Below are 27,446 nucleotides of genomic sequence, written 5' to 3' on the forward strand. Positions count from 1 at the left end.
AACCTGCACAAATGTAATCCGGGAGTAGCAGTGAAGTATAAGGCCTTCTGGAAACAGCACACATCTGTTAGGGAAGCGCTGAAGCGTGCCAAAACAGTGGAATTACCCATCGTTGCCAAGATAATAGTATTTCACTGTTGTTTATATATTTTTGAACTCGTAGAATAGAAGAAAGACATAAAGCAGACATTTAAAATGACTCGATTCTTCTTCTTCTATATTTATGATTTTGTATTTTGGCATGATTGTCTTTTTTTAAATGAATACAGAACAGATATACCACCAATTTGCCTTCAGAACATGCTAGGAATATTTGCGTCAGATGGAAATCTTCTGGTATTGATTTCAGTTGGAGGTGTGTTCAGAAAGCATTGTGCTGTTATTGTTTTGCTCCTTGCTTTTTGTGTTTGGTGGGTGTTTTCCGGCACATCAAACGCATTACGGTCTAGAAATGTATACACACAGCATAAGGGTGTTAAACTGTGCTGACAGGACCCGATGAAACTGAGAAAGAGTAGATAAAAGTCAGGCTACGTGACTTTATGCCATTACAGTAAATCTCCGCTATTACTGTACTTGGCATGGCGAAAATTCACGAGTATTTGAGATGGCCATAAAAATATCTATTTGTGACACACGGGGTCGCACCCCCCCCCCATTTCAAACCCTCCTGCTAGCTTGATGTTGATGTTCTCCTCCGATTTTGGATCAACATTGGATCAACATTTGCAATAAATATAAATAAATATTAGATTCAGCTCCAGAACCCACCGCCGTCTCTCTTCAATTGCCATTGTTCACTCATGGCAAAGAAAGCCAAGAAGCTAAATGCGTAGAAACACAATCCAGGTTTAAGACCTAAATATGCCTCACACACTTCTTAAATGCATTTTAAATGCTAAAATGTATCATTACCCACTGCTAATGAATCATACTGTAAGATGATTGATGAACAAATGGAGTCGGAGTTTTTTGTCTAGCCTTTAGCCTGGTCGTCAGGCCAGCACTAGCAGTTAGCAGGCTAGAAAAGGCATTTCTCCAAGCCGCATCTACATAATCCACACTGCTTGCCTGTTGAAATTCGAATAATGACTTGTGATCATATTCATCTGTGTTCAACTTGCTGCAAGTTTTGAAGCTGGATTGTAACAAAGAGTTGACTGTCGAAGCTAATGTTGCACAAACGGGACGGCGGCATCTTGTACTGACATCGCGTCACTACATGTATGCTGTACTGCATACAGTATATGCACATTTTATGCTTTACTTTCATGTACAGTAATTTATTGTTTATCACTGTAATTACTTCCAGACCTAACCGTAATAAGTGAATTTTTGTATGATTCCTTATTTAGAAATGAAGTACAGAACCTGTTTACAACCTTCTAAATACAATTTTTAACATTATTAGATGACTCTAGACATGAAATAACACTCCTATAGTCACCTTTACACTCCTATTACACAATATAGTATATATAATAATAGAAAATAATACATCTTAGACCTAAATAAAACATCACATAGACTCACATGTCAGCGGTGGCTATTGTCTCATCAATATAACGTTACTGACACCTAGTGACCAGTGTAAAATACGATTGTAATGTCGCTGTTTGTGGTTAAGGAGAGACTCACGATACCCTTCAGTGGCTTTATTAACAAGCACGTATGCAGTGAACATTCACACAGGAGCTGCTGTCAGCCACAACTGATGCCAGTCACTCTCACTTGCCACACTGCTAACATTCAGTTAAACACAGTGAACTCTAGTCACACACGGCACTTCCCAGGCCCTGCTCCTTAAAGGCGTACGCAAGTCACAGATATTACACTACATATCACGTCTTTTGAATGCCGTATATTTGCATTTTTGTTCTTTTAGCCATTTTTGTTTGAAAAGGCTGAGTTTAGGCAAAGAATATGTACAATTTGCTTAAATATTCATATTTTTTACTATTAGGCCGTATTCAACCACAAAACAGTGATGTTTGAACCACGATGTAGCGAGGGACGACTGTTTAGAAATTTTACCATCATAGGGTGACTGAGATGTGTTTTCTGTGGGGAAAAAAATGCCTATTTTCAGAGGAAAAAAATGCAAATTAAAAAAAAATATTTTTTTGACCCAAAATCCACAAATTTGCTGGGTAGCGAATGCTGAATCGCAAATATGCGAGGATCCACTGTACATCATTGCATGCTCAGTGTGTGATAGATGTACGTTGATGTTGCTGTCAACGAAATAAGATTCTTTATTAAAGACGGTACATGATATGCTGCTGTAGGGCTGGGTGACATGGACCAAAACTCATATCCCGATATTTTGGTTGAATATCGATATACGATAAATATCCCGATATTTTTTAAGCAAAGTGAGTTTAGACAAAATCAAAGCCAAATATGCGTGTCAAGTTGTTTTATTAAAAGAAATACTTAACATGAGGATGTTTTATGAAATTTGAAAGCTTCAAGATGCACATAAAAAAGTCTTATCTAAAAATAGCCTGTAAAATAAAGTAGGCCATTCATTTTTAAGTAAATATAGAAAAAGTCAAATCTAATCATTTTTTATTACAAACCTTTAGCTATACTCAAATCCTCAGGTAATAACAAAAGAAGAACATATGAAGGAGTGCCCGGTTTAAAAGGAATTTTTAAAATGTCAGCAATTCAAAAATACTTTAAATTGAACAGTAGTATTTTTTTTAGGTAAACATTTTTAGAATACACAAGCATGTCCTTATTTTGTGCCAGGAACACCAACCTGTCAACTGCATCAGGCTTAGCAGTCAGTCTTCCTTGTACATTTGTGGTAGAGCTTGTCGTGCTAAATAATTGTGACTGTGAAGCTCACTGGACATTGAGTTCATTGTTTTCAGCAGGTTTTTAAAGCTGTTTTTTTCCACTGTTGCAACGGGGACCATATCTTTAGCAATGTGATAGGACACCTATATAATAGCACACCGCTTTGCTTTTCCTATCATGAGGAACGCAACAGGAGCGCGTAGCTTCACACATTCCTCATATTGGAGTTTGTGCCACGTTTTAAGATGGTGGAAAAATGTTTTTTTATGCTCTGAATTCAAGGTAAACTGCTTATTCCATCCATCCATCCAGGGGTATGCTGGAGCCTATCCCAGCTGACTCAGGGCGACAGGCAGGGTACACCCTGGACTGGTCGCCAGCCAATCGCAGGGCACATATAGACAAACAACCATTCACGCTCACATTCATACCTATGGACAATTTAGAGTTGCCAATTAACCTAACATGCATGCTTTTGGAATGTGGGAAGAAACCGGAGTACCCGGAGAAAACCCACACACGCACGGGGAGAACATGCAAACTCCACACAGAGATGCCCAACGGAGATTCAAACCCAGATCTTCCTGATCTCCCGGCAGTCTGGCCACCACGCTAGCCACCAGGCCACTGGACGGCACCGCTTATTCCTTGCTGACTAATTCTTCCACCGCAGACGCTTTCGCTAAGCTTTGACTGGAGCCGCCTGCATGCAGGGATGACGGAGATACATCGCAAATCCAGTCTATACTGATATCGATATGGTTGGTTTTGATATCGTGCTTAAAGCAAATATTGATATTTTACAAATATCCATATATCGAGAAGAAGGGTACAAATCTATTCAATATCCCGGGAAAAAGAGGCATACACTGGCATCCCATGACCTATATCATGATACTTGTACCACACTTTGAGTCCTTATTCTATGGATATTTTGCAGACTTTAAGAAATTCTAGCCCCCTCCCATTACAGATCCTGTCCATGCCATAGAATAAATCTGTTTTCAGGGTTAAACTTAAAGAAGACGCTAATGTTTTGCATTGAGCATGTTCTATGTTTGTGGCTTGTGGCCTTAGCATCTCTGAGTCACTTGGTTGTAAAGTCTATCCATGAAACAGAACCCGCCGGTAACAACTATGCGTGTTTTGGCCTGCTACATAATTCCTTCATCTCTCTCCTAATTTGGCCTGCTACATAATTCCTTCATCTGTCTCCTAAAGCAAGCTGCTGGTTTACCACCACCCACATTCTCACTGTTTAGCATCAACGTATGAGTGTACCTCTGGACAGACATGAACATTATTACATGTGACCACAACAGTTCATTGTATTCACTTATACCCGACCAGAGGCTCTTTTCTCTGTCAGAAAGGTACATAAAAGATCTATTTATGGACAGGTTGAACTTTCAGTCGCACTGCAACCACATGGGAATAAGCAAGCATATCAGATAACCTTCTCATAAATGTGTTGATGGATTATTCATGTGGATGGAATGAAGGATAATGGGGTCCCTTTCATCTGTTGCTTCACATCACTGGGGCGATTAAAGTTGTTACTTGTTGTGTCTTCACTGCTTGTTTATGCTAACATCTGGACACCACACTATTTGGACAACAGTCGCCTCTTCTCTTCTAATTTTAAAGCGTCACTGACATGATTTTCAACTTTATTATGTTCTATATTGTTTGTAATTATGTTCTGCGTTGTTTGTTTTTTTGAAAGTGAACGTTAAATTAGTAAAAATTGCATTTTTGTATGTCCCAAGCGACCATTTTGGTCAGAGCTCGTCAGAAGGGGGCGTTTCCCAAGTGATGTTGGTGAAGGAGCAGGATTGTAAACAAACGCTAGCTAGTCGATTTGGTTCGGTATATTTTTCATCAAAATACTAGTAATGCCAAAACGTGTTGCCGCTTGCTGTTCACAGTGTCCGAGTGATACTTTAAGTTTTTCTTTTTCAAAACACGAAGGTTTAAGACTACATTGAACCAAGCAAGTACTTAAAGCGCTTTAAGCGGACACGGGCTGTGAGTTGCCCAACGTGCAGCTGTGAATGCCAGGAGAACCACACAGGAGAGCGGGGACTGAGCTACCCGCCGTGGACGAGAACAGTGCATTGTAACAGTGCTGTAAGCAGCCCCGGGTAGAGCTTGTCTGGAGAATGAAGCAAGTGCTAATTTTGGTGTATGTGATATGGACCACCGCCTCACATTCATTTCACTGAAGACTGCTATGAAGAAACATTTACATGTACGGTATAAAGCATTTTGGATGCTAGTAAGCTAGTAACAGGACTAGAGGAGAAAGGCTTCAAAGTTGCCATAGAACACAGTAAGTCATGTCTTATTTACATATATACAGTAGTATTGTAAACACTATGCCACCATAGTGACAAGCATTCAATGAAAACCTTACTTTTTTTTTTTTGTCCTGTCCAGCCATTAGGGCAGATAGTGTTGTTGATCTAAATGCCCGTACGTGCTCAACAGATTTGCTCTGCCAGGGAAAAGTGTCAGATACTGTTTTGTTGTTATACACATTTGGAGCGACCGGATCGGACCAGGAGGGGATAGAGAAGAAGAGAAAAGAAAACTGAGGGGGGAGTGCGGGGACAAGAGGGGAACAATACAGAGAGAGACAGCAACAACAGCAATTGCAACAACAATAACAAAACAGCAGAAACAAACAGGACAACACCCCCGACAAGCCCGCAGACAGAGCTGGGGGTGGCAAAAACACGGACAACAGCCCAGCAAAGCACAAAGACCAGCAGTGACAGACGTCCAAGTGCTCGGCAGAGCACCACACCCCCGCCCGCCACCTAGGCCCACGGCCCCCACAAGCAAGACCAAGCCCCACCCCATCACACAGCCCGGCCCCCCAGCAGCCACCACGGCACGGCAACCCCAGGCTACCACGGCGGCATGCTGGCCACCAGTAGCACGACATCCCCCTCAAGTGTGCAGAAGTGCCCAGGGCCCAGGTCAGTCCAAGGGAAGCACCGCAAGCCGCCCGAAGCCAAAGTTAAAGGGCTTGTCTTCTTCGCTACAGTGCTCATCTGGTAATGCAAACACTCTCATCCCTCTTGTTCTTATCCCTTTCCTTACAAGCATGAATTAATTCAATTATGCAAGATTGGTGGCTTATCCCCTCTAGCCAGAGTCAATTTAATCTGCTAACAGAGCAGATTTTCCTCCTTGCCAGAGTTAATTATGTTCTGGCCCAAGTCATGATTATAAATGAAAAGTTAAGCCTCTTCTTAGGTAGCAATAAGACGCTTAGGGAGCTGAGGAAAGAGGATGAATAGGGAATAGCATAGATTTGTGATATTTTGTGTGTCTGTGTGTGTTGGATGAGTAACACTGTGAGGCCGGGAGGAGAGGATGAGGTTTGTTTGTGATTCTTCTGATTGCATTGTTGATTCTGTTTCATGGCTTTCCTAAGCCAAGGAATTTGGATTGTCAGTTGAAGGAAGACCAGCTTTGTTGTTCTTAAAGCAACAATACTTCAAATTTGGTCAAACTGATATTGTTGGTGTATTTAATTTCCAGTGCATGCTCATTATTCTGACTCACTGCAGATCTTACGTACAAGTACGCTGAGTTTGGGCCAAAGGGATGACTCAACGTATAAAAGTCACAGCAAGCAGGTAGGCTTCAGGAAGCTGTGGGACACATGCACTCCACAGATGCTTCATTAGGCACACACGAACAATCAAATTATATCTAATTCCAGAACAGTAACAAAAAGGTCTACCTTTACAAAGATGATACAGTCGTTTCTTGCTTTATTGCATTTTTTAATAAATGATTGCTGTTTCGTGGTAGACTATGGTCTATTATTTGTTAAAAAAATATTTAAAGACAGGTCATATGTAGTATTGTGGTCGCTAGGTGTCAGTAATATTACATTGATGAGACATTGCCTTAGATTACATTACCTAACACTGCATGGAGTCAGCCATGGCATGTCCGACATGATATAGTTCTCTTCCCATTTCGTGTGGAAGTGGTACGTTTTTGGCTTCTTACTTTGTCCTTCTTCCTCACTCCGTTTGACTTTCTAAAGTTTAGAACAAATAAATTAGCTCGGTAGCTTGTTGTATGCTATGAGCAGCAACTGTCTCTTATGACCTTGCAGTGATCACGTAGCCTGCACATTAGTATTGCGCAATGTGGTGTATACAAAGAATAACAGGAGTGGTATTTCATGGCTACAGGGCTGTAATAATGGTAAAAAAAAACGTATTTAGAAAGTCGGAAACGGGTTTTCTATGCTCTAACTATGGAATTATTCAGTTTATTAATATTGACCTATTTCGTGGAAATTCACTCATCGCGGTCGAGTCTGGAACCAGTTAACCGTGATAAACAAGGGATTACTGTAATAATAATAGTAATAGTTTTGAGTGACACTCATTTCAAAACTTTTTTGCAGTGGTGCTGTACTGTATATAATGTCACTGAGGTGTTTCTAATAGGTTGCCTCTCATACAGCTCAAGAATGTAACATATGATAAAGTGCACTTCCGCACGCTCAAGTTTCGGTGACAAGCTGATGAGCTTATAACATCACTCTGACTGTGGCTACTTCGTGCTTGGTTCTAAGAGTGAAGGCTCACCACTGTGGGAAATGAATAACAGGAATAGTGTACAGTGGTTCGGGAACGTATATCCTCTTACATGAGACGCCTCCTCAACATCCTTGACCATTTTTCCATTTATTTGTTTTTTTTATGTTGCTAATTTCAAAGGCCATTGAAAGCCCACATAATGGGATTTTTACAAAGGAGGATGTTGCAAAAATATTTTGTGGACCGGTGACGTGGAGTCTGTAGTCACTTCAGCTACAAATCACATGGCAGAGTTCATTCTTGCGTAACTTTGGGAGGTGCCGGTCCTCAGTCAACAGTCTGTATTTGTTAAGAGCTGCTTAGATTTGGGATGCTCCGATCGATCGTCCACCGATAGCATCCTTAGTTTAGACTAAAGCAGGGGGTTTTCAAAGTTTTGCAGAGTGATCCTCCCATCAGAATATAAATGCAGTTGGGGCCTCCCCAAAAAACTATGATGGAAGGTTTTCTGCTCACCCCAGGCTCTTTTGGTTTGTAAAATGTTTTTCTTAGTTTTTTTCAAGCTGCTGCACACTCCTTGAATGCCAGAGAAGCAGAATTCACCAAGCATTGGATTGTTATTATAGGGAATGTGAGCTGGGATTAGACCGTCAAGCAACAGGTTAGTTTTACCCTACTGATGATGTGTTGTTGTTTCAGTAGTAATTCTACTCGGGCACCTATATGGGAGATCCATCTCACACTTTGAAAACCCCGGGACTAAAGAGTTGCTGTTGCTGTCACGTGTGGTGTACCTTTTTAGATCTGAGTTAGTGATAGTGTTTTCTGACTACAGCCTAGCTTACATTTTGTTGACTTTGTTGGCATATAAAAGTGAAATCATGATTCTAGTTTATATTGGCCTCAACATAAGATTTTAGTAAGTTATGGAATAGTCCAGGGCATTGCTATTCATCATGCATAGAGCAACACATTTATAACTAAAGTAATAATCGGCTGAGGCATTTCTGCTGGGCCACAGTTAGAGACTGGAATTTGGTCATACTGTATTTTTATCCTGATATGTTATTGGAGCGCTTAAATTCCACGTGGCCATTTGGCATTGACCTCATTGTGAAGATTTACAAACACGCCACTGACTGTCATCCATGTCAGTGAGCGTATAAATCACGGCGGTGGTAGAATGACCACAGCGACTCATGACAGCAAGGCGGCATGTTCGGCAACTTTATGTGGGATCTACAGCACTGTGCTAAATGTAGTCTGAGGTTTGACATGACACACTATTGACACACTATTGTCTATTCAATGCTGTACCAAAAGCAGATGAGCGTCAAAGGGTTGATGGATGGATGCTTCATAATACCACTTAGAATACCAGACATGGATGAAATTGCATTTCGATCTCTGGCATAGATGCACACCTTCTGCACAGATCTGAATTTTGTCACTTTGGTTTAATATGGCAAGTCTGACATTTATCGTTCAGAGAAAAGCTGTCTCGCAGGAATACTGTGAACTATGGCATCGCTACTGTGAATGGTAATGCATGTAATATGGAACTGGCTGTGCACAAGGTAGGATTGGAACTGCACATCATAAACCAGTGGTCACCAACCTTTTTGAGCCCAAGATCCCTGGTCTCAGCAATGAGCCTAGACAAGATAATGTCTGATTTATTGTCTGGAATCTTTTATCACCAACACAGACAGACATAAACATGTATACGCTCATTTCAGCAACAGCTGCCCTTAATGGCTCGAATGCGCCATCGGTTCTAAGAAGGAGCCTTAGCTGCCCTGCAAGGTGCCTGGCATAAAAACATGAACTCGGTCCTGAACATGGCCTGTACTAAATATAAACCTTTAATTAGGGAGTTTACAACTGCGATCGACCTGGCAACTCCCAAAGATCGACTGGTCGATCGCGATCAACAGGTTGGAGACCCCTGCGATAAACTTTTGTAATGTTAAATTATAAAAAATCGAAATGTCTGTCAAATAGCTTCAGTAAAACAACAAATGTGCACAAAAATATAGTTATGATCATTTTATTAGTCGATTAATCTGAAGCTTGTTGCTTTAATTAATGGAGTAATCGGTTAGGCCATAGATAGACCAAATTAATATGAAGCACACACCTACAGTTAGTTACAGTTAGTCCGCAACATATCAGAAAATGCATGCAAAGTTATCCAACATTTCAAAATGTACCTTCATTACTTTTGACTCAAATAAAAGCCTGTTTGTCCAGTCCTATATTTTGTCAATGTGGTTTTCTTCACAGTAATGTTAAAATATTGGCTCATCTTGTTCTTGTGAACCCAAAAGCATCGTCTCGTCTCGTGAGCCGAGTGTGTCGTGACACCCCTATTTACAAGCCTTAGGGATGATTAATCCATACATTTTGCTGTAAAATTACACGTTTCATATCACAATTTAGCACATACAGTGCTGTAGTGTTTTGTTGTACGAGAAAGACCTGCAGTAACAGATTATGTATTAGGGATAGCTATGAGTACAATACCATAATGGCAGATATCGACCAATTTCACTGATTAATGCAGATCTTAAAAATAATATGCAAATTATTAGCTAGAAGATTGGAAAATGTTACCCCTCATAGAATACACCCTGATCAATCTGGATTTATAAATGGGAGACACGAACAATGTACATCTATCCAATCCAATCCAATCCAATCCAGTCCAATCCACTTTATTTCTATAGCACATTTTATAAACACTGTTTCCAAAGTGCTGCACAGACTAGTAAAACCATAAATAATTAGTAAAAGTAAAAATGACAACAGTAAAAACAAAAACATCAAATTAAAACAAAGAAACGTACAACAGTAAAATATTTAAAACAAGAAGTAAAAACAATAAAAGCAATAAATCTAAGAAATAGGTAATAAATAAAAAAAAAATAAAAAACTAAAATAAATAAAACCATTAAAACTAAAAAAAAGAATAAAAGACAGAAAGGACCACACGACTCACACCGAGTTAAAAGCCAGAGAATAAAAGTGGGTTTTAAGACGAGCTATCAATTGTGGGGGCCGTTTTTACATGAGAGGGGAGAGTGTTCCACAGCTTTGGGCCAACTATGGAAAAGGCCCAGTCTCCCCTGGTCTTAAGTCTGGTCTTAGGCACCACAAGTTGGAGCTGGCCTTCAGACGTCAATGTGCGCGCTGGAGTGTACATTGGGATGATGTCCGAGATGTACTGACAGGCCAGCCCATTCAAAGCCTTAAAAACAAACAATAACATCTTAAAAACAATTCTAAAATGCACAGGCAACCAGTGCTGGGAGGCTAAAATTGGGGTAATATGCTCCCTCTTTGTGGTTCCTGTTAAAAGCCGTGCTGCAGAGTCCTGGATTAACTGTAAGCGAGAGAGTAATTTATGTCTTATTCCAGAGTAAAGTGCATTACAGTAGTCCAGACGTGATGAAATAAAAGCGTGCATGGCTTGTTCAAAATGCCGCAATGATAAAAACGGTTTGACTTTGGATAGAAGCCGAAGATGATAAAAACAGGATTTTACAACGGCGTTGATTTGTTTATTAATTTTAAAATCGCTGTTCATTATGACGCCAAGGCTGGTGGCTGTGGAACTGACTTGGTTCTTGATGCGGCCCAAGTCCAAGAGGGGGTCATTATTATTAAGCACGATAACTTCTGTCTTCCCGTCATTGAGCCAACCAGACCTTGACGTCGCTTAAGCACTCAAATAGGGGTGTCAGGGGGGCATGGTCATTTCATGTAATAGGTAAGTAGATCTGGCAGCCATCTGCATAAAAGTGATAGGAGATGCCATGCTTTCTAATAAAATCTGACGTCTAATCAATCTGATTGACTACTCTGTCATCCATAATTTAGAAACCACAATCGTCTCATTAGATGCTGAAAAAGCATTTGATGATTTATTACTTTTCCTGAACCTGACTTCACGAGTCAATCTCACTCATGAACAACTCCTTCTATACACCACTGTGTTCTGGGAACATAAAGTATCTGCGTATTAGCATTTCCTCCAACCTATCAGACCTGATCCGCTTGAATTCTTTTCCACTGTTGAAATCAATCGAGGATGGTCTTGCACGTTCAAGAGCCTTGCCCATTTCACTTATAGATGAGTATCTACCATGAAAATGATGATCTTACCAAGGGTTAATTGTCTGTTTTCCATGATCCCCACTAAACACTCTATAACATGGGTCAAATAATTAAATTCACATATTAACACATTTCATTGGAAAAACAATCCAGCACAAATAAGTCTCAGAACATTACAAAATTCCAGGGAATGTGGGGGCTTAGAAGTCCCAGATTTATCCTACTACTTCCTTGCGAACAGGCTACAGTATATTTTAAAATGAAACAAACCTAACCCATTGGATTATTTATGGATATAGATTGAACAATCACTTAGCCAAGAAATCCCCATTTCTAATTTACCCTTCATTAGCCAAATCCTCTGGAAAAAATAATTGCTGTAAAATACCTGTATAAGCACCTCTCTGACAGCTTGGTGAGAATTTCTTATCTTGTCTTAATAACCAGGTCCTCGCTCACCCCTTGCCAATACACACCCATCTGGAATAATCCTGACATCTTGTTTAAAAAGAAACCAATGGATTTCTGACATGCCACGAAAAAAGATTTTGATGCATGATAAATATCATAAAAGGAAACAAGTCTAACCCATTTAATGACCTTGTACCACAGTATGGAATAAACCATGACACATTTCTTGAATACATGCAAATCAAATCTATAATTTGGGTAAGATTCAGTAATAAAACATGGGAAAGCAATCCCACCATTAACCAATTTTTAAAACTACAGTCAAACTTGTCTATAGCGGCCACTAGAGGGAGTCTGCAAAAGTGGCCGCTATAGACAGGTGGCCTCTATAGACAGGTTGGCGTCCAGTTTGAATGTTGACCAGTAGAGGAAAAAAAAGAAAAAAAAAAGGGAAAATAATAATAATAATAATAATGTTGACCAGTAGATGGCACTGCGGACTGCTGCTAAAAGTTGTACAGCACTACTAGGCTTGTTATTATCATGGTTCATGGTTTTAATCCTGAACATGCATGAGTCAAACAGTAGCACATCACATAGTACAATTCACAATTTTGCATGTCCAAAAAGGAGTAGGAAGAAGCAAAGCTTATTTAATCCCACCCCTCATCAGTTTCACATCAGTTGCAATACATTTATTCACCTCTTGTTCTTCCAAGTGTACTTTGTAGGTCTACATGACAATGTAGTGCAATCATAGCCAAAGTTTTTACTTACTAAAAGGAAGCTAGAGGCTTAATAATAACTGATAACTGATAAAAGTACAACCGAACTCAGTTTTGCTCCCGCTGCCGCATGCATGCTAGCATATGTTTTTTTTATTTTTTTTTATTGTAGAGTCGCTGGGAGCACGTCCTGTTCCCAGCCTACTTTTCGGTAATGTTTTGGTGCAAATGCTCTTAAAGTTACATGTTTGACCAGGAAATAGCAAACTCAAAAGAAGACGGCTTTTTTATGTGGAACAACTGACAGTTTGTGTGGATCTTGTGAATGATTGTGACTGAGCTAGGACTCAGTAATTAAAGTCTACACACGACGCCTTCATTGATTGAAAAACAAAACTTTTTCGTGCATGAAGCTTCTACTTGAGTTGGTAATTTGGCTGCTATATGCAGTCAGATATTGACCAAGGGAGACAAAATGGGTGGCCGCTGGCTGCGTTGGACAGGTGACTGCTATACACAGGGTCTATAACATGTAAATTTGCTGGGCGGGATTTTTCAGTGGCTGCTATAGGCAGGTGGCCCTTCTATAAAGGTGGCCGCTAAGACAGGTTTGACTGTATATGTTCTGCTATCTAAATATGACAACACAGTCTGCATTTCAACCTCCAAATAGAACTCAGATACAGTATATCTATGGGCTGCAACCCTGAATTCTGTAAGAAAATATTTCTCAATGCTTCCCGGTTAATCACAAATCCCAACCTACAGATGGTTCAGTTTCAAACTCTTCATAGACTACACTATACACAGGTCAGAGAATGGGTTTATGACATCTGTGTACACTCGTCAGACCATAGAGTAGATTACTACTTACACTTGATGTGGGCCTGTCCTCAAATTAATAATTTCTGGCATGGAGTGTGTGAGGACCTATCTTTGGCACTTGGGATCTTCAGTCCTTTATTAGCTTAGTAGTTGGGAGGTCTTTCTGCAGTTGATTTAGAAACAAGCCAGTTGCACTGGTTCTCCCTCGGTCTCCCCTGCCTCTGGTGGTGGGGTCCGCCCGGGCCCTCCTGCTCGGCTGCCGTGTGGGATCATCTGGTGCGGGGCATGGGGCCAGCCCCTGCGCTTTTGCTCAGCTGCCTCTATGTAGTTGTCTACCAAGGATGGGAGGGTGGTATCTTGAGGGAGGGTTGTTTTAATCCCTTTTTTATCTTTCGTGTTTTAATTAATTTATTACTTACCTTATTGTATTTTATCAATTTAGTGTAGGGGTACATGTGACGTGTGGGGAACTTCTGTTGTCCCACTCTCATGGCTGTTCCCCTTGGCGGATAGCAGCAGATCTGCTTCGTCAGTTGCTCTGGGGGTTGTGCTGGGGCATTACTGCAGGCCGGCTTGGGGGTGGGGCCTAATCCTCTTGGGTTTTGCGAGGTGGGGTGCCCAAAGTGCCGATGGCTAGGGGGTCTCAGATGTGCAACTTGGACTTGATGTGGGGTGGGGAGTGTGTGTTGTTGGGGAGGGGATCTTCAGGCTGTACACCCCACCCACCTCTTTCCCTTCCGGGGCAGCTGTGATGTGGTTGGTGGTGTTCGGTGCAGCGCTGGCCGGGTTTGGCGGGGAGGGGGTAATGTTTTTGGGGTTTGGGTGGGGTGGCTGTTTTTTGGGGGGGTTTTGGCCTTATTGGGGTATTGTCGGTTTGGGGACGGGGCTGGCGGGCGCCCCCCGCTGCTTGGTGTCTGGCTTGGTGTCTGGCTGGTCTTCGTCCCCAGGCTCTCGGGGGTCTGTTTGGCCCCGGGGTGTCCTCCTTGGCGTGTTAGTGGATGGGTGGCGCGGTGACCAGTCTGCAGCTTGGTGGGAGGTGGGGCTGGCGGGGGTGCGTGCCCTGGTATCCAGCGGGGTATCGTTCCTCTCGTGGGTCCTGTCGTGTGGTGCTCGCTCCTCGGCCCCTCCTTGCCGCTTTTGGCTTGCAATGCTTCATGGGCGCGGCCGTTCTCCATTCTGTGCGGGGCCCAGTTCTCTTGGGGTCGCTGTGGTGCGGCTCCTTGGGCTACCATGGTGGTGTGTGTGTCACGTGGGGCGCGGATCCTGCTGTTTTGGTGACGGTTGGAGCTGCCTCGGGGCACGTGGCTGGTCCATGGTGTGTGGTGGTTTGGGGGTGGCATTGTGGGCGCTATCGCTGGTGGTGGCTCCTGTGCTGGGGGTGCGGGGGGGGGGGGGGGGGGGGGGCTTTTCTGTGGGGGCCAGTTTTAACCGTACAGCATGTTTTTCTCTCGACACGTTTCTTGCGACCCTTTTGTGCACTTAACATTTAATGGTTCTGTGGTCACGTTCTAATATCTTGGCAATTTCAAGAGTTCTGCGTCCCTATGAAAGAAGTTTTACAGTTCTTGACTTTTCAAGGACTGTTGAATCTCTTCTCTGGCACATTTGCATTTTCTGCACCCCTAACAAAGGGTGTTGATCTGCTCAGGCCACACCAACCCTCAGTTCACACATACACATCACCTGCTTAAACCCAATACGCATTTAAGTTTATTCAGCTTAGGGTTGGAAAATATGCCTAAAAATGAGAATAGGGTGAAAATACTGACTTGCCTAATAATTGTGCACACAGTGTGTTACTGTCTCAATGCAGTATTATCACTGTGGCTGTTGATATTTTTTTGTTATTTCGATGGTATATACAGTATTTCTTTATAGCTGTCATAGACATTTGCTGATGTAGTCCGGTTGTTTGTTTCTGTTGTTCTGTTATTTTCCCTGGCAGAACAAATCTGTTTCGGGCATCTAAATCAACAATATATTTACCCCACTGGCTGGACAGGACAAGGGGGGAAAAAGATGAAGAAAACAGCAATACTCCAATGGCACCAATGCCGTCATAAACAGTAGTAAGCGAAAGTAGTCACCGGAAAAATATGTACATATTATTTATTTCAAAGTTCTGCGTCGTAGTTGAGCGTGTGTCATGCAATTCTCCACCGAAGTGCTAGGGACAATGTTTTCTGGTTAGTCAACTTGGTGAGAAACCATGATGCTGATCAACTAGTAAGCTTGTAAGCTTCCTTTGCTGCTAATGAACAATGGCAACTAGATTGAAATGGAGAGGGGTACTGGAACCGGAACAAATCCATGTGTAACAACACTTTTATTGCGACTGTTGATCCGAAATTGGTGGAGAAGGCTTAAGAAGACTAATTGCCAGGTGGCAACAGGTGTGTCTTGTCATTCCACAGGAAGACAGAAAAGAAACGTGACAAAACATTTAAGGAAACTATGGTGTGAAAAAGTGTTTGCCCCCTTCCTGATTTCTTATTTTTTGCATGTTAGTCACACTTAAATGTTTCAGATGATCAAACAAATTTAAATATTAGTAAGCGACAACACAACTGAACCAAAATTCCATTTTTAAATTGAACTTTTTATTATTAAGGGAGAAAAAAAATCCAAACCTACATGGCCCTGTGTGAAAAAGTGATTGCCACCTAAACCTAATAACTGGTTGGCCACGCTTAGCAACAACAACTGCAATCAAGCGTTTTGCCATAACGTGCAGTGAGTATCTTACAGCGCTGTAGAGGAATTTTGGCCCACTCATCTTTGCAGAATTGTTGTAATTCAGCCACATTAGAGGGTTTCCCAGCATGGAACAACGTTTTAAGGTCATGCCACAGCATCTCAATAGGATTTAGGTCAGGACTTTGACTAGGCCACTCCAAAGTCTTCATTTTGTTTTTCTTCAGCCATTCAGAGGTGGACGTGCAGGTGTGTTTTGGATCATTGTCCTTCTGCAGAACCCAAGTTGGTTTCCGCTTGAGGCCACAAACAGATGGCTGGACATTCTCCTTCAGGATTTTTTGATAGACAGCAGAATTCATGGGTCCATTTATCACAGCAAGTGTTCCAGGTCCTGAAGCAGCAAAACAGCCCCACACCATCACACTACCACCATATTTTACTGTTGGTATGTTGTTATTTTTCTGAAATGTGGCGTTACTTCTACGCCAGATGTAATGGGACACACACCTTACAAAAAGTTAAACTTTTGTCTCGTCAGACCACAGAGTATTTTCCCAAAGGTCTTGGGGATCATCAAGATGTTTTCTGGCAAAATTGAGACGAGCCTTAATGTTCTTTTTGTTCAGCAGTGGTTTTTGTCTTGGATTTCTGCCATGCAGGCCGTTTTTGACCTTTGTCTTTCTTATAATGGAGTCATGAACACTGACCTTAACTGAGGCAAGTGAGTCCTGCAGGTTTTTGGATGTTGTTGTGGGGTCTTTTGTGACCTTTAGGATGAGTCGTCACTGAGCTCTTGGGGTAATTTTGGTTGGCTGGCCACTCCTGGGAATGTTCACCACTGTTCCATGTTTTCGCCATAATGGCTCGCACTGTGGTTTGCTGCAGTCCCAAAGCTTTAGAAATGGCCTTATAACCTTTTCCACACTGATAGATCTCAATTAATCTCAATTCAGTTATGCTTTAACAGGAGGGCAATCACTTTTTCACACAGGGCCATGTAGTTTTTTTCTCCCTTAATTATAAAGTTTCATTTAAAAACTGCATTTTGTGTTCAGTTGTGTTGTCATTAACTAATATTTAAATTTGTTTTTAATGATTTGAAACGATTAAGTGTGACAAACATGTAAAAAAAAAAAAAAGAAAAGAAATCAGGGAGGGGCATACGCTTTTTCACAACTCTGTATGTGGTGTTACTTCAATTTAGTGGTCAAGTACGTTTTGTGACTCCAAATTGGTCGAAACAGGCCCAAATGGATCTTTTGCCGACCCTTGATCTAGCTAAGATGCCTACGCAAGAACGCTGGAAAGTTTGGTTGTACTTGACCTCAGAATGTTTTTTCAACTCAAATATCTTATATGAAAACCGACTGTTTGGAACTCAACGTGAGCTGCAGCGTTGAGACACTGTCCTCTCTATTGCACGCTCTTCTGGACGAATGACACAAGCCTGGTGGCGTAGCAAGTGAATAGCAGACACAAACGCCCAGGCATAGACTCGCGACTCACTGAAAACAGCTCTATGACCCACTTTTGTATCCTCACCCACCAGTTGAGATTCACAAATCTAAACGATACCTCACCCTACTCTTGATTTTGCCTCCCACTCTTTGCTAGACTCCTGCACATTACCAGCCTGCTTTTTTTGTTTTTACAGAGTCTTCTGATGTATAGCAAACATACTGCTCCCATGCTGAGCAGCAATAGCTCAAAGTCATTCCAGAGATTACAGCATTACATAAAGAACACATGGGCGACATACTATAGGTTACTGATCTAATAAGACACAATATGGCCTTGGTGAGCCTGCTGTTCTATGCTACCTTCATTTCGTCTTAATGCATTCCTGCTTTGTGGGCCTCAGGGGCTCAGCAGTCCCAATAAAACCTGCAGGGTTCATTAGAGCTGTTATAGGATGCTAAATTCCCGCTGGTGTTGTTATAATCCTGTCAGTTTGTCACCAGTAACCCTGATCAACACTTACATAAAAGCAGCACGTTGTACACACATGGGATCATTTAATGGTACAGCCATAGAACAGTGGAAAGCTGGCTCATGACATCTAAAATCTGAAAATATATTATTTTATATTATTTGGGGTGTCCAAAGTGTGGCCCGCTGCTGTTTTTTTTGGCCCCTGACACATTCTAAAAATACAATTTAAGACGTATGCCTGTGAATACTGTATTCTCATTCATCGATTGCAACTGGACTGTTCAGGTTGTCTTAGAAGACAATTTAAGAAGATGTAAAAAATCAGCAGTCATCTTGGTAGTCAAAATATTAAAAGAAAAAAGATGTAATCTAAGAAGAAATGATGTAGTTTTACTAGAATAATGTCATAATATTATGAGGAAACATGACATCATTTTAGTTGCATAAAGTTGAAAAAAAAGTCAATTTTAGGCCATAATAGTATGAGAAACCAACAAAACCCACAAACAAAACACGTTGGAGTGACTCGGGATCCGCCGGGAGGAGCTGGACGCCCCCGCGACCTGATCTCTTATAAGCGGTAGAAGATGAATGAATGGATGGATGGATGGGTGGAGGATGAAATAAGATCAACAAGGTTTGCATATTTACAAATTGTGAGTAAAAATAAAGTAAATACAAGTAGATTCACACTCTACAAGGGAGGACAGAGAGTACAGCACAATAATGTTGTGCATTATCTTTTACAGACAGGTGAGGTATTGTCGAGCTAGATGGCATGTGGAATGAATGAAGTCCTGTAGCATTCACTGTGGGAGTGGAACTGGAGTGGAATTAGAGAAGTCTTTTGGAGTTTGAGCTCCGCTGCCCTTCTATTGGAGCGGTTGGGTGATGTTGATGGAGAGCATTTTGTCCAGTTCCCTCCTGTCTCTCAATGTCACAAACACCTCCAACTGAGTGTCAATAATTTGTCCTGCTTTCCGGAGCAGTTTGTCGATACAGTTTGTCCTTTTTGTTGGTGCTGGTCTCCCAACAAACCACAGCAAAGTACAGGGCACTGGCTACCACAGACTGGTATAAGATCTCCAGCAGCTTGCTGCATGCATTGAAGGACCTGCTCATGAGTCTCATGAAACTGCTGCTCAGGGGTCTGCTTATGCCCTTCTTGTAGACGGCAGTGCTGTTGTCCAAGTCCAGTCCGCTGTTCATGTGGACTCCCAGGTACTTTTAGTGGTCCACTGCTGCCACCTCCTGGCCCATCACCATTCAAATGGGCTCCACCGGAGTCATCTTCCTCCTGGAGTCCTCTTCGCACAAAGCTTAGATACAGCTTTTTCTTTCAATATATATAACTTATTAGAATATGTACATGCACTGCTTACAAAATATCAACAAGTTGAATGGTTTCATTTTTCACTATGTGACCCTCGCTGGAAAAGGTTTGGTCACCTATGTCCTAGGGTCTTTTTCTGTGCTATAGGACCAAATGTTGTAAGCTGATTTGCTACACTTTGTCGCCTGTAGGGGTCACCAGAGCAACAAAAACTACCTAAAGGATGATTAAAATTGTGAGTTCTGCTCCAGATATTATACTGTAATGGGTAGGAGGGCAATTTAAACATGTTTACCTCTATCTGATTGTAGCATTACAATGGATCATGCATATGTGACTACCTTAACTTACCTTATGCTTAATAGTGTTGCAACAATGTTTGTAGAAGATTCACCTCTAAAATACTCTGAAAATTCAAGGACAACCTTACTTTTTTTGAGAATTAAAACTGATCAAATATACAGTATGTATCTTTAAGCCACAGTTGGTTACTGCAAGGGTATTTCTCAAGATGGAGTTAGATCATAGCACCATCTCCTGGACACTAAACGAGAATTCATGGCAACAGAATGAATTTGTTGTTGGTTCTGCAAAATGATTCTTCAGTCTTTAAGGAAAAATCTGTCAAATTCACATTCTGCCGTATTTTTATTGTATTATTTGCACTGTGAAAGAGTAACACACACATTCTTCATGGAATCATGCATGTCTGCTGATAGCATCGTTCACGTGGAATAGGGTGTCAGAGTCCAGCATTCCTCATCACACAAGTGTTGCACAGGTGTTGGAAAGAGCTAATCCTCTGCTGTTTCTTACTACCAGTCCCGTGATCATGAAGCACAGAGTGGAAATAATACATGTTGAGTTCCCAAGCTTCTGCGCTGGTCACGTGAGGAGGCCAACAGTCTGTTGAAGACAGTTAAACTTTACCGTTGAATGAAAGTACATAGCATGAAAGTATGATGCAGCTTTCATGTTTATCATTCCCAGCAGAAAATCTGCATCACGGCCAAGGATGGCTGCAGGTACAGTATGCATGCTAGTATGTGATTTTCTATTTATGTCAGAGCAATGATTCAACTGCAAAATGAATGAGTATAAAGAAACATATTCCATAATTGTTATGGTGCTGTTTTTTGGGGTTTGTGTGAGTTTAAATCTCTTCTTATTAGCATATAAGATGTCATTGGCTAACGGGTCTGTAATGATTGAGCACTATGAATTATGCAAACATCTCAAGCAACTAGGCAGAAGTAAATCAGTGGTGTCAACTGTAGATCTACATCATTGCCCAAGATGTTTTAGGTTATTTAAGCGGGCCTTACATCCCGACGTACTTGTTACCACACGCACGGGCTCTGCAATTTTTGAGGAAGTAGGGCATCAGAGGGGTTGCAAGTGTGTCAGTGTGTGCTTATGGAGCAAGTGATTTGTGACACCCACGTGCTTGCCACTCGCCCTACATTGGTAGCTTTTAGATCGTGAGTGCAGCGTGCGACTGGTGCGTGCTAGGTGCGCTTCATGTAAGGCTGTCGTACGTTTCACTCACTGGAGACTTACGTGTGTGTGCGCATCGTATGAGGCTCGTGCAGCCCACACACTTCGATCGCAAGATGGGCGTACTGGCTTCCTACGGCACCTATGGCTATCGTGACTGGGAGAACCAGCGGGAAGAGCCGGCAGTCACAATTACACGCTCACACATTAGTGCACCTTCATATACATGAAGACTTGCCCCAAATACAGAGATACCTGTACACACGTACGTATGCACACTCACAGTACATACAGTCAAACCTGTCTTAGCGGCCACCTTTATAGAACGGCCACCTGCCTATAGCAGCCACTGAAAAATCCCCCCCAGCAAATTTACATGTTATAGACCCTCTGTATAGCAGTCACCTGTCCAACGCGGCCAGCGGCCACCCATTTTGTCTCCCTTGGTCAATATCTGACTGCGTATAGCGGCCAAATTACCAACTCAAGTAGAAGCTTCATGCACGAAAAAGTTTCGTTTTTCAATCAATGAAGCCGTCGTGTGTAGACTTTAATTACTGAGTTCTAGCTCAGTCACAATCATTCACAAGATCCACACAAACTGTCAGTTGTTCCACATAAAAAGCCGTCTTCTTTTGAGCATGCTATTTCCTGGTCAAACATGTAACTTTAAGACCATTTGCACCAAAACATTACCGCAAATAAGGCTGGGAACAGGACGTGCTCCCAGCGACTCTACAATAAAAAAAAAAAAAAAAAAAAAAAACATACGCTAGCATGCATGCGGCAACGGAAGCAAAACTGAGTTCGGTTGTACTTAATTGAAGTATTTTAGAATGTACTCACTTTATTTTTGATCAATCCTCATCCACAAATCCATCAAAGTCCTCATCTTCTGTATTCCACACAAAAAAAGCCATCTTCTTTTCCGTTCGCTACTAGTCTGTTAACTTGACAGTGTTATTCAGCTCCGAAGCAAAGAAGGAAACTTCTCCTGTTGCTTCTGCCAACTTTGTTTATTGAACGCGGCCACCAGACAGCAGCTCAGAACACACACACATCTCTCAGCATCGTCTCTCCTTCCTGCTTGCCCACAAGGCAAAGGTTAAACAAGCCCCACTACATAGCTGTCCAGCCAATGCCTGTAAGAAATGACACCGTTTATTTCCTGGTGTGCACTGGTCAATACTGTAATGCCGCTTGTTGTGGGGAAGGAGAGACTCACGTCGCCGATGCACTTTAATGGCTTTATTAACAGCGGAGAACACTGCAGGACTTGCGGGACGCCCACCGTCACTTCCCGTCACTTCCTGATGAACTAAAGCTGTAATGACACTGCCGTATAAAAAGTAAAATATTAAAAACAAGCGTAAGACATTACTAGCACAGCTTTGTTCTGTGGGTCGTGGATATATTCTATCAGTTATTATTAAGCCTCTAGCTTCCTTTTAGTAAGTAAAAACCTTGGCTATGATTGCACTACATTGTCATGTAGACCTACAAAGTACACTTGGAAGAACAAGAGGTGAATAAATGTATTGAAACTGATGTGAAACTGATGAGGGGTAGGATTAAATAAGCTTTGCTTCTTCCTACTCCTTTTTGGACATGCAAAATTATGAATTGTACTATGTGATGTGCTACTGTTTGACTCATGCATGATCAGGATTAAAACCATGAACCATGAACCATGATAATAACAAGCCTAGTAGTGCTGTACAACTTTTATCCACAGTCCGCAGTGCCCTCTACTGGTCAGCATTATTTAAAAAAAAAATTCCCCCTTTTTTTTTCTTTTTTTTCCTTTACTGGTCAACATTCAAACTGGACGCCAACCTGTCTATAGAGGCCACCTGTCTATAGCGGCCACTTTTGCAGACTCCCTCTAGTGGCCGCTATAGACAAGTTTGACTGTATATATTACTTACATCTACAGTACATGGGATGGTTTATAAAATGTAAAATATGAACATGGCACCTCCGTCCTTTGATTTTTCATGATGCTGCCCTCGATGGAAAAAGTTTGGACACCCCCTGCACATATTATTGTATGGCTGCCGCATTGCATGTTTTATCTGCAGAGCTATTGCCTGTTTCTGTTTTTACTTTGTTTTGCGCATGGATCAGTTTAAATGTTACATGCCAGTTACTGGCTGTGTGATATTTAACCTTAGCAAACACTCATCAGGTGACAGCGTATTGGTTTTGACACAGTACTGCATTGACATTTGGCCGGAAATTCAAATAAACTGGTGGGGAAAAAAAAAAAGAAGCACAGACCTGGTGTGAGGTGTTTTGGCTGGACAAGTACCTACAAATGGTCCTGTTGTTGCAATGTGTCTGGCCTGTAGCGCACAATCAAAACTAGTCACTTTGCCAAGCTTATGGGGTAACAGTTTGAAAACTGTCCAAAATGTTTGTTTTGTTTGTAAGATGAATATAGTTTATCACGGTTAATTGGTTCCAGACTGACCGTGGATTCCCACAAAATTACTTATTTATAAATGAAATATTTTTGTAGTTAGAGCGTAGAAAATCTATTTCCGACCTTCTAAATATGTTTTTTTTTAACATTATTAGAGTCCTCTACACACAACAACAGTGGACTGTTTTGATTAGGGATTATTGTGAACGTTACAGTAACATTACTGACACCGAGTGACTAGTGTACATTACTACAGATCATTCACAGCGTCTTCAGAATGCCTCATATTTGTATTTTAGTTAATTTAATAGGGGTGTAACGATTCATTCACTACATCGATGCATCGATTTATATTCCTACGATTCAACTACATCGATCTGGGTTCTCAAATATCCATTCAGGACGAGATTTCTATCTTGTAACATCGTTGACAAGGTAATCAATCGATTGAATCGATACTAGGAAATGAAGCATTGAATTTAAACACCGGCAGACTTTATACAGATGTGCTACTTTTTAGCACTTTTAATGATAAAGACGTTGAACATTACAGTCTGCCTGTCGGTGATGTCTTTGTCTTCCCGGGTATGTGGCGGTCATGGGAGTTGTAGTTGACCTGTGAAATACAGTTGATTCGCGTCTTCTTCTTTTGGTCAGTTCATTCACTTTATTCAGTATTCATATTTAACTCAACTGGCCTTATTTAAAACTTCTTTTTAAGTGACATTTATGAGGACAATATGCAAAGTAAGGAAGTTTTGTACGCCTCTGGAGGATAGTTTACAGTCTAGTAGCAGTGATGCTTAATGATGTCATCATCCAGCGTGCCATGTCCAGGTCAAAAACACCAATGTAGAAATGTTACAGATACAATCCCCGTATTTTAGCGATGCAAACACCTAACACTGTGCATGCGCACTTGATTAGGAGAGTCCGTGGGGACGTCCGTAAAAATGCAATTTTTTCTTATGATATCCTGTGTATTTTCATTCGTATACAAAAAAGTAAAGTCCAACTTTAAGCCTTTCAAACTCATGGATCGGAGCTTCAGGATAAGATAAAAGGGATGTAAGATATAAATCCACTTTAATATCTACCTGCACATGAAATTTCATTAAAATCTAATGTTGCGAAATACGCCCATATCACTCCAATTCTCCGTTCTCTCCATAGGCTCCCGGTACAGTCTAGAATCAATTTTAAAGTCCTTTAATTTGTGTTCAAGGCCATTAATGGCCTTGCTCCAGCATACTTGGCTGAGCTTTTAACTGTCCGTCACCACTCCAGGGCTCTGTGCTCTTCTCAACACACACCATTAGAAGTCCCAAGGATGAAATACAAAAAATGTGGTGATCGCGCTTTTGCTGCGTTTGCCCCCATACTTTGGAAATCCCTTCCACCTGTACTATGATCTACTACAGATCTACTACATATACGGTTTTTAAATGTCTTTTAAAAACGCATTTATTCAGACTGGCTTATGACGCATGATGATTATATATATTTTAGTTGTGATTCTGTGCCTGTATTTTTTATTTATTTTTTAAAAAAGTTGTTTCATTTGTTTTTATCTTATTCAATCTTACCCTGTTCTTATTTGCTATTACCTGTTTTTTACTCTTGTGAAGCACCTAGGGCACCATTGAGATGTTGTAAGGTACTATACAAATAAACTTTGATTTGATTTGATTTGATTTATGACACTTGATTTTCTTCCCTGGACCTTTTTGATTATCAAAAAAACTGTTGAGTTTTTAAAACAAATGTCACAGCCCAAGTTATGATATATTTTGTAGTACGGTTGCACTTGCCAGGGCCGCACTGTGGCCTAGTGGTTAGCATGTTGGCCACACAGTCAACAGATTGGGAAGATCTAGGTTAGAATCTCCATTGGGCATCTCTGTGTGGAGTTTCCCCGTGCGTGCGTGGGTTTTCTCCGGTTACTACGGTTTCCTCCCACATTCCAAAAACATGCATGTTAGGTTAATTCGACTCTAAATTGTCCATAGGTATCAATGCGAGTGTGAATGGTTGTTTGTCTATATGTGCCCTGTGATTGACTGGTGACCAGTCCAGGGTGTACCCCGCCTCTCACCCAGCATACCCGCGACCCTAGTGAGGATAAGCGGCAGAGGATGGATGGATGGATGGATGGGTTGCACTTGCCAAGGTATGTGGGTCGATCGCAGCTTTTGTCTTGACTCAATGTTAAAGCAATGGGAACCAAAGGCACTATTTTCTGGTATGAAATTGCTTTAACTTCTTTAATACTTGGGGTTGAGAAATGAATGACTTATCAAATTAAAGTTCATGACATATTTTATCAGACAGAATTAATCAGAGTCTTGATTTTACATATTTCACAAGATTGTAACATTCCTGACATATGTGCGCTGCACATGTATTCAGTGTATTCTTGCTAGTTGCTGCACCGTTCACCGCTCCTATCAGGAGGATTATTAGGCCAAAAAAAGCCTCTGCTTCCTTCGGCCTGTACAGGTGAGAAAGTTGTTGAAAGAGAGAGAGAGAGGGGGGATTTAAACTAAATAATTAATCATGACAAGCTATACCACCCTCTGGTCATCCTTTGTATTGAATTTTTAACTATTTTTTGTACTCACTGATCATTTATTCTTAAGTATGTACATTAATAATTTCTACCTGATTCCCTTACAAAAAAAAACGGGAATCTAGGAAATTTCACCTGTAGTGTCCAGTATCCAGGTATTTATTTCACAGTCACACTGATTGAATTTTTGGCTAAAAAGTTACTGAATCGATTTAAAGCTACTGAATCGTTTTGGTTTCTAAATGAACCAATGTCGTCCTTGAATCATATCGGCAACCACGAATCGTGAATCGAATCGTTATTAAAACTCTAATTTAGCCATTTTTATGCCTGTAAATGTGTAATGTAGGCAACAACAAAAAAACGTAATATATGCTTCAATATGCATATTTCTTAACTAACAATACTGTAGACTGTATTCAACCACAAAACTAGCATGATTTGTTTATATATTTTTGAAAAACCATGATAGCGTGAAGCCGTGAAATTCGACCGGCGATATGGCGAGGGACGACTGTATAGTGACTGACTTATTTTGACACTTGTATGGCATTTATGAATCACATTACATGAACTAAACTGCCTTCAGCAAGCTCTCTCTCCCTGTACATCAGAGCAGTCCATATATCATTTATTGAATATTATTGTACATACACTGTTTTACTTATTTTTTCATACATAACAAGATATGTTATGTGGAAGCCAACAACCTTTTTTTATTTTTCATGTTAGAAAAAGTACTCTTCTAACCTTCAACACAGTGCTGAGACCCCCTCCCTCCAACTGCTTCTTGTCATGTTGCTCATGCATTGCCTCACCGGTGGGACTCTGCATATTCAAAAGTTACAAAGTTTGAAACTTTTCACAATTCTAAAGCCGTTGCAATATACTGTATGCACCTCCAGTGATAATTTGAAGTTTGTGCACATAAAATGTGAGTAAAACATGGGCTGCAATTTATGCACATGAACATGCATTTGTGGGAGGAAGCACACACACACTAAGGTGATGCAAGCACACGCTTTCCCTCATGCACAGCAGGGTGTTTGGCGTCCACGAGGCATCGCACAGCATGGCTCAGCGTAGATGAAGACATCCACACCCACACTCCCTGACACCCGTCATCTTGACTTACGTGACCAGAGTGAAGAGCTTGATGAAAGATGTACCAGCCAAATAACGTGATCTTCCCTCAAGCTTGTAGTGGAGGATGCTTGTTGAGGGGAGGAGGAGGGTCGTGAATTTCAGAGGGAATCCCTGAGTGTCTGAAGTATCATTTTGTATTGAAGAAGTCATTTAGTATTCCACCACTCAGCAGTGATCAGCTTCGCTGAGCTGCCTGTCACTCCTTGGATGCTGCGTTTCTTTATAGCATCTCTATAGCCTGATAGGGGGTGCTTTCTAATTTCTAGCTAATCTAAACTCACTAAGAAGAAGGTTTGAAGCTATAACAACACAAACAACAGAAAACCGATGCTGGTGGTTTCTAGAAGCAACACAAAACCACTGTCAAGTATGCACATAAGACTCC

General features: G+C 41.3%; 2 protein-coding genes across 17 annotated transcripts in view; one reads left to right on the top strand and one right to left on the bottom strand.

Moving 5' to 3' along the window:
* Window positions 1-27,446, top strand: part of LOC129191387 (muscleblind-like protein 1) — a 202,595-nt gene that overhangs the window by 2,654 nt on the left and 172,495 nt on the right. The gene's annotated exons all lie outside the window — the stretch shown is intronic.
* Window positions 13,637-14,802, bottom strand: LOC129191471 (uncharacterized). Its single transcript, XM_054794851.1, has 3 exons — window positions 14,189-14,802; window positions 13,923-14,095; window positions 13,637-13,818 (listed from the first exon to the last, which is right to left on the bottom strand). Exons 1-3 carry the CDS (start codon window positions 14,800-14,802, stop codon window positions 13,637-13,639), a joined length of 969 nt encoding a protein of 322 aa, XP_054650826.1.

The sequence above is a fragment of the Dunckerocampus dactyliophorus genome, chromosome 12, assembly GCF_027744805.1.
Source record: "Dunckerocampus dactyliophorus isolate RoL2022-P2 chromosome 12, RoL_Ddac_1.1, whole genome shotgun sequence".
Lineage (NCBI taxonomy): Eukaryota > Metazoa > Chordata > Actinopteri > Syngnathiformes > Syngnathidae > Dunckerocampus > Dunckerocampus dactyliophorus.

Coding starts and splice junctions, on each gene's coding strand:
- LOC129191471 (XM_054794851.1), bottom strand. CDS start 14,802: ATGCCACCCCCAAACCACCACACACCATGGACCAGCCACGTGCCCCGA. Junction 14,096..14,188: donor CTGCCCCGGAAGGGAAAGAG/GTGGGTGGGGTG, acceptor GAGACCCCCTAG/CCATCGGCACTTTGGGCACC. Junction 13,819..13,922: donor ACAACAGAAGTTCCCCACAC/GTCACATGTACC, acceptor CCCTCCCTCAAG/ATACCACCCTCCCATCCTTG.